The following is an 8,299-nucleotide window of genomic DNA, read 5'->3' on the forward strand; positions in this document are numbered from 1 at the left end:
GCCGAGAAAGATTCTAAAAGAGCAGACTTGAGTTCATCAGGTGTCCCAACAAGATAGTCCTTTTCACCAAAAACTTCAATCAAAACATGGTAACCTGCTTTCGAAACAAAAAAAATCGGAGTAAAATCATCTTTGTGAAATCCATTCATCTCTTTGGGATTCTTCGGGCACTTCCATATACACCTCCATATACGATCACTAAAAATAAAAAATGCATAACTATAGTTAACACATTTCTATTAGCAGCTTTTACATGCAATACCTATATAACATATAATCTCAGATACACAACATTTCAATCAACCATGGATGTATTGAAACTATTATGATAAAAAAACAATGAATAATCTTACCTCAAAAAAGTTAACAATGGCATTCAGGTTAGATCCATTAGCATTTTTCAGAACTGACAACGCTTCTAAAACCATTGCATCGTACCTAGAGAGAAGATAAACAAAAGCAACCAAGTCTCGAAATAATTCAAAAGTAACAAAATACCTTTTTATTTGATTGAGACATACAACATTTTTAACCACAACTACAATCCTAATCCACATCATTTAATTGCAATAATCCATGTAGAACTAGTGACATCAATTTGCATACCCAGGAGGATTCTTAGCATTTTTGTCATTTTGAGAGGAATCACTCATAGTAACAGAAAGATCAGGTTGATGAATCATAGTGGTGACAGGAATAGCATCTTCCCCAAAAACAACAATGACATTACCAACAGCAACTAGGGTAGCACTAGCAGGGCTGCAGCCTTGATTCTAGGAACCTTAGATTTTTTTTTTTTGGACTTTTGAGTGTCATTGCTAACGCTCAAATTTCGCCATTTATCCTAAATTACCACAAAAGAACAAAAATTAAAAACCCTAAATCCTTAACTCAGTTTTCTTCCATTCAAATTTTATCATTTATCCAGAAAACAAAATACACGAAGGGAAATTAGGCACATTGCAGTGAAATTTAAGACCCTAAAGACACGAAATTGAAAAGGCTACTTAGAAAAATTTTGTAACGAGAAGTGAGAAAGGGTGCGAATTGGGGATCTTTAAGAATGTTCTTCCACTTTCCTTGCACAAATATTCTAATCCATGGCCTATATCATGAAACTTGCCACCATGATGTATGTCTATGGTAAAATCCAAATCCCCATCACTACATTAAAAAAAAAAAAAGAGAAACAGAATCCTAATAAAACAGTATCATCACAGCAACAACAATCAACAATAAAGAATAAACCAAATTCATCATCAGCAAAATTAATTTATATGTCAATTCACCAATTAACAAAATTTCTGCATATAAATATCCATATTGTAAACCCTAAATAAACCATTATATCAAAATAATCCAGAAATCAATTCAACAAATAGATACTCAACCAATGTCATATTTTAAAAAAAATAAAATAAACATAAACATCAAGTTTTAAAACTGAAAAAAGAGGCTTTTTTTTTGTCATCTGTTTACAGATAGTTCGAGTACAGAGAGATTGAGATCGAGCAGAGGCACAACGCGAGGACGGGAGGCCAGGCGCTGCGGGGCTCGGCTCCGTGCGGCGCAGCAACGTCAGGCGAGGCGAAGCACCGCGAGGGACGGCGACGTCTTGGACGGACAAACGACGCAGAAGACCTCCAAACAGAACAAAGCAGAGAAGGAGGTGATGGACAGCAGACCACCAAGCGTCCGTTGCACATGACGCCAGAGACGGATGACAACGACAGACCGACGCAGAAGACGGCAATGGACGCGATCTCCAGAGAGCAACTTAAGGGTTTTTTTTTTTGGGATAAAATGCAAGGGGTGCTTTTGGTATTTTGAAAAAATTAATGTTTGTTCAGCTAGCTACTCCAACTAAATAACAAGAATATTCATTTTTTATCAAGATTCAAGAATATTCTTTATCTTAAACGTTATTCTCACGGTAGGGACTTAATTGAAAAAAAATTAACATACAGGACCCAATTGAAAAGAAAAAAAATATAAGGACTTAATTAAAAATTCGGTAAAACTATAGGGACTTAATTTAATTTTTATATTTATATTTATTATAGTCCTTTTTAATTTTAAGAATTATTTTATCAAATATAATTATGATGTTTATATTTATTAAAAATTATTTTTAATTTAATTTTATCAAATACAAATACTATAATTTTTTAAAAATTATCTTTTAAAAGATAATTTTTATAAATTATTTTAAAAAATAAAAACTTTATCAAAAAAAGGACGGGGAGCCACAATTGCATTGCCTCTCATTAAATTGGATATTTACAGAGAGATCGCAGTGATAGATTTTGATTGGTGAGGGATTCCGTAGGCATGTCATGTCTCCCTCTAAAATTGAATAAAGCGGAACGCAGCAATTTTATTCCGCATATACGCAGACTTGATACCTAGCACTACCTCGCTGCATACAACGGCATGTCGTCCAGATCGATTGAGACATGAAAGATATAGAAGAAAATCTACAGATTTGCCATTGACATAAAAATTTGGAACCTCGTGGCGCTGCATGGCAATTGAACGCTTTAATGCCTCTGCCTTTGTTAGAAGGTTTCTTGGCTTTATGGTAACGGGGCACCTATAATTCTTCCCACGGTGGTAAATAAGACAACATCCTTTTGGAAGTCTATCTATCGACACTAGTATTCCACCACTTTCATTTAACAAGCTCACGATGTCTCCAATTCAAATGCATATTCTCAATGACACCATCAAAAACTCCACCTATACCTGAAGATTATCATGATGAGTAGTTGTTAGGTAATGCACCATTATGATATAGCAACTTTCATACAGCTGAAAATTACCCACCAAGTGGCAAGTATGGCTTCATAATTCGACCAACCCTGCGGAACATAGCACGTTCTTCTTCTGATATTGTTTCCTGATCACAATCAGGATCAGCTGGAACCAAGGAAACTTCTATTTTGGCTAAAAGATTTTCTGCTCTAAGCCTTTTGGTCTGGGCCTGTTCAGATTGTAACAATAATAATAATTACCAATAATAATAAATAAATGAAAAATAAAAAATCTCAAGCATATAATCTTTAACAATAAAAAGGATTTGAGATTTGCAAGAGCCAGTTTACGTTCAACTTTTCTGAAAAGCCTAATGTTCTTGGCTTTTGCAGACTCTTTGATCGTCTTCTCGCATTCTTTGGCAGATATATCCCTTCCCCAGCATGTCTGAGCCTCATAGAACTCAGCCAACGATCCTACTTGTGTCGTTGCTTCATCTGCCCCCGATTGAGTTACATCAATGGCTCTGCACCGTGCCTTCTCCTTATCATCTACTACTTGTTTTGTCATTTCTTGTCTTTCAACTAAAACAGTAGCGACACTAGTCGGGACAAAGTCCTTCCCGCTATACATTACAATGAAATATTTATTTCTTATCAACAAGGTACCTCCCATTAATTTCTGAACCAGGAAATAAAAACAAAAGATTTATCATCATGCTCCATTGAACAATGACTAGGACTATAACCAAAGCTACATATAACATACCTTGAGCTCCTCAGCCATTAGTTCATTGTTTGTATTCAGGATACCACGCTTAACAGCAATCTTCACAACTAAGCTTTTCTCCCAGAGCTTCAGAATAGCAACTGCGAGACCTTGGAGATTTCGGTTTCTACCTTTACAAGGTTCAACAAAAGATTCATGTAATGTAAGTAAAAGGATAATGAATTTAATACATTACCATTTACCGTGGTAGAATAACATTACCTAAAGCAAAATGGCAAGGAAGAGCTTTGGAGAGTCGTTTGGGTTGGGCAATTTTGGCGGTGATAGAGAAAGGCCTCAGAGTGCTCAGTTGATAAGAATGCGAAGCAGTTGTGCACAAGAATGAGGTCCTGAGACTCAGAGGAAGTTCCGATAACTTCGCAGTACTGTTCCGAAATGCCATATTCGCATCTACCCAGCATTTCTCTGCGCTACCTTTGGAATTTGTTTTGATGCATTTTCATTTCCTGTGTTATATAATAAAACAAAAATAATAATAATAATAACTTTTACATTAAGGATTATTCTCTACATACAAGTCATTTACACATACAAGTCCATACAAGTTATTTATATTGTATTTTTTAAAAATTTTTTATGTATGTGTATTAATAAGTTTTATATAATTCAAAACTCTTCCTCTCCTTCCTTGCATTATAAAGTGGATTTTATTCAATTAGGATTAACTTGTATAAACTTGTATGTCAAAAAGACTTGTATGTGTAGTAGGTCTCTTACATTAATAAGATTTTATTGACGGAGTAAGTGTTATACAGCAGATTGTCTTAATCCATAGTTAGTAGTAGGCGGAACTCTGATACACATGTACACATCAACATTAATCTATCTATGATGATTCATTGAAGCAATATACTTGAATGGATTGGAGGACTACTTAGTTAATTCTGAAGGGATGGAGAAGAATTGATGATCTGCTGTCCTAATTCCTTTATTTTGCTGAGAAGCATCATTTGCTGTGTCTCCAGCTGCGCTATATATCCTTCCTGAGTGTCCTCCAGAGTTTCTAGCTCACTCAAAATCCTAGACAGTCCTTCAACATTTCCGTCATCTATTAACGATCGAAACTTCATCATCATCTCTTTCATCTGACCATATTCAATTTCAACAGTTTGTTAAGGGAAAATGGAAACAGGAGACAGCTTCTGATTGGAATTGCTAAAATTATGCAAGAGATCTAACCTGGGTAGGAATTTGGTGCAATGTGCTTAACGAAGGTTCAGAATCCACAACTTGTCTCATTTTCATCTCAGGGACATTTCTTGTAATTTGGATGTGGATCTCGCCACTTTTCACCCCTTGGAGAGGTATCCACTTGTCAACCATCTGGTTTGGAGGCAACATTTGATATTCCACAACACATTCACCGATGCTTGATGTGGGCAGTAAAGCATTATGGTCCTTAACACGCAGTACAAGGAGACTGCCATCGTCCAGGAAGTCTAAGGTCTGGTTCCATTGAGGATTCAAAGTCTTGGGAATAACCTACCACACAATGTCAGATAAAATCAGCATAAAAATGCCATGGAAAAATGACATAAGCAAGAAAGAACAGGGGGCATAACACGTGAATGAAACAATGAAAGGCTTGGAGATTACACTTCACAAATATTTAGTAGAAATATGAGTATGTGTTATCAAGTGTTGTTACTGCAAATTAAGGATTCTAGGTCTTAACCTTTGTCCTTTTCTTCAAGTTTCCATAGTCTACCCTCACATAAGGATCACTTGTCCCTCTAAGATCAGCAGCAATAAGATCCCTTGCTTCAATCACAACTAGTTCTATCCAACCTTTGTGTGAGCTCGAAGCTGTATCCTGTTCATTTTGAAGGAGCAATGCATGATATCAAAGTTAGGTGAAAATTTGACATGGGTAAAAATAACTGAAGTGATAGCATCATATTATAATAAGTTATTGCTTTGTGCTTCATTCCCCAGCCCCTGTTGAGGACACATACCCTTGATCCTTCTTGGTCATTCACCTTAACTACTTCTATCTTAAGTCTTAACTCGCCAGAACTCGCTCCTTCCAGAGGGATCCACACATCCTTGACTGAGCCGTCTACTAGTCCCTCCAAATTTACATGAGCACTACCAATATTTTCATCTCCAAAAACTTCATTAGTAAAGCACTTTACATTTAGGTATTCATCACCACCCGTCTCATCAAATTCAAATGATTGATTCCAAATAGGATTTGGAGTTTGAGCATTCATGGTTTTCTGGATAGTCTGAAAGAGTATTAACAACCAAATCAGATAGTGAGTTATTTTCAAACGGCATTGCAATTTGCATCGATTATGCTTAAAGTAAACAAATATTCTATTTGCACAAGTTCTCTTTCCACAAATTGCACACAAGAAAGGGAAAGTGTGCTTCAAGAGTTTAAATCATTATTCATTATAGTACAACTACAAGTAAGCATCCTATTGAGAAACGTGTTATTCCAATCTCTACAACAGTTTGACAATCAGTTTCACTCACCTTTTCATACTGCAGTTTGACATATGTATCAACTTTTCCAAATTTGTCTTTTGTAGCTAGATCTTTTGCTTCAACAACAGTTATCCTAAGTTTCCTTCCAGTTTTTGACTGCAGATTTGATGATTCACTTAGTGGTGGCTGAGAGCTAGTACTGAGGCTGTTCAAGCTATGTGAACCATCAGCAAATTGCCATTCTTTTACTACAATTCTCACCTTCAACTGAAAATGGATGAGAGGTATGATGAGTTAAACATTCCATTCACATTCAATTTTATTTTCCTTTTTATTTTAATCAGAGAATAATGTTAGACAGAGGCAGGAAGCAATCATTTCATTATCTATACATCCATACATTTATACATATTATTAAAGGGGATTCTCCCATTTGTCTATACATCTATACGTACATATTATAAAGAGTACTCTCCCATTTGGTGTCCTTATCCTATTCCAAAAATGCCACTCTCTCTAATATCTCCTATAACTACTTTTACAATTCTAATTTCAAAGTATCCACTTCAAAAAAGCCTGCCTGGAAATACTATCGTTTTACACAACAAAGAAAAAGCAAAGCAAGTGGATGCTAATTTACTAGCCATAGATAATGTACCTCTCCAGAGTTGGACCCCTCAAATGGAACAGTCATTTCGATTTCATCTCCACAATCTTTTGCATGTGTTGCTATGACACCAGAGTTCGGCCCAGTTGCCCACATTATTGTCGAATCATCTTCAACATGCCTCATCTTCTCAAACACAAAGCATCAGTGAGGCTTAAAGATAGATAAGCAATTGCTGCAATGAGATAAAGTAAACAATTTTCTGCTTGTATATATTAACATCAATGACAATACCTTGATTTCACAACTTGCTAGGTAGTCATACTTCACACTGCTGGGAAGGCACTCATAAAGATTAAAGCGAACAATTCCTGTACTGTCATGTAATACCATATTAAACGTTGCATCCCATGTTGGTGTTGAACCTCGGCTCACACCTGTCCTCCTTGTCAATTCCTCTGCTTCTACTTCCACAAATGTCTGCAGGTCCTTGTCATCCAATTTTTCTTCCAAGCAGCCATTTTGCTGCCTCAAAGATGGGCTTCCCTTAAAGCAACTCCTAGAAAGTTTGTTGGCTGAAATCACTGTAACATATATAATGCCTCCAACAACTCTTTTCCTTAAATTCACTGCCGGCAAAGAGAAGCATCGGCGCCGAGGTTCCACCATGGTTTTAAGCAAAGTGTCGGTAAAAAGTTTCTCCTGTATAAAAGGAAAAGTGCAATTGGAATGAAATATCGTACTCCATTGGAGGAAAGTAAGACAGAAGGTTAAAGAAAGAGACTTAAATTCACATAGCACATTCAAAGTCTGAGCCCGCGGTGAAAATTGAAATGAACTAAGCCAAAAATGAATATAGAATCATCTTGATTTAATTATTTCAAAATGGATTGAATTATGCCAGAAATGATAAACATTAGCTTTTTCAAAAATAAATTCTCCAAGACGCACCAGCCAAGAAGAAACACCAGGCACCTCTGTTCCGCCACTTCCAAACGCAATTCCAATTCTCACCTCAGGTTTTGATGAAAATGAATACAGAAGGGCTTTTCCATCTAGAATTGGTGTAATGAGGAGCTGCATAAAAATGTGAATGATTAGATTAGCAAAGAAAAATGATTTAACTAATAATTAGTGGCTACAAACACAAGGCATAAGCGTTTAGAAATGAATTTTCTTCAAATCCGGGCAAAGTATTTTATAGTTCTCATAGTAATAAGTGTGATTACTTGCTTCAAAAATCAAACTTGCTTATTTGTTTTGATATATGTTGTTTCATTTTATATAGCTTAGTGCCTTAGAATCTTAAAGAAATATAGATCCTATTGACATACATCACCCTTGATATGAAGACTGTTAATCATAATTCGGGTAGTTCCCATCAATGGCTTGGCAAGCTTGGCAAGCATCAAAATACTCATGTCACTAGTGTCCCAATCAAAACCCATGTTCAAGATCCGCTGTCAAATACCAACAGAATACTTTACAAAATTGTTAGGTATGTGGAAACAGGCTCAAAACAATTGTGAAACAAAACAAAACCTGATCACCAGAAGTTGACCACCGCACCCCTTGAAGACCCAAACTTGGAGGGCATGATCCTAGCGAGAACTCACGCAGGTCAACTTTCTCCTACAAAAACAAGCATCTTAGTTCAGTACACATTTTCTAATTTTTCAGCATCATTAATCTTCATGTTACAATTAAAAAAGTGTG

General features: G+C 36.0%; 2 protein-coding genes across 2 annotated transcripts in view; both read right to left on the reverse strand.

Annotated features, from left to right (window-relative positions):
* Positions 2,242-4,126, reverse strand: LOC110270121 (CRM-domain containing factor CFM3A, chloroplastic/mitochondrial-like). The gene is made up of 5 exons (XM_021118776.1): positions 3,745-4,126; positions 3,523-3,653; positions 3,105-3,435; positions 2,827-2,983; positions 2,242-2,745 (listed from the first exon to the last, which is right to left on the reverse strand). Exons 1-4 carry the CDS (start codon positions 3,923-3,925, stop codon positions 2,964-2,966), a joined length of 663 nt encoding a protein of 220 aa, XP_020974435.1. The 5' UTR covers positions 3,926-4,126; the 3' UTR covers positions 2,242-2,745; positions 2,827-2,963.
* The window catches only part of LOC107630331 (synaptotagmin-5), a 4,567-nt gene continuing 524 nt past the window's right edge, over positions 4,257-8,299 (reverse strand). The window contains exons 4-13 of the mRNA XM_021118775.1: positions 8,126-8,215; positions 7,918-8,043; positions 7,535-7,660; positions 6,878-7,285; positions 6,635-6,769; positions 6,025-6,243; positions 5,499-5,771; positions 5,219-5,356; positions 4,723-5,025; positions 4,257-4,628 (exon numbers count right to left, since the gene is read on the reverse strand). Of these exons, the coding sequence (XP_020974434.1) occupies positions 4,422-4,628; positions 4,723-5,025; positions 5,219-5,356; positions 5,499-5,771; positions 6,025-6,243; positions 6,635-6,769; positions 6,878-7,285; positions 7,535-7,660; positions 7,918-8,043; positions 8,126-8,215 (2,025 nt within the window). The 3' untranslated portion in view covers positions 4,257-4,421. The remainder of the gene's footprint in view (positions 4,629-4,722; positions 5,026-5,218; positions 5,357-5,498; positions 5,772-6,024; positions 6,244-6,634; positions 6,770-6,877; positions 7,286-7,534; positions 7,661-7,917; positions 8,044-8,125; positions 8,216-8,299) is intronic.

Source organism: Arachis ipaensis, chromosome B03, assembly GCF_000816755.2.
Source record: "Arachis ipaensis cultivar K30076 chromosome B03, Araip1.1, whole genome shotgun sequence".
NCBI lineage: Eukaryota > Viridiplantae > Streptophyta > Magnoliopsida > Fabales > Fabaceae > Arachis > Arachis ipaensis.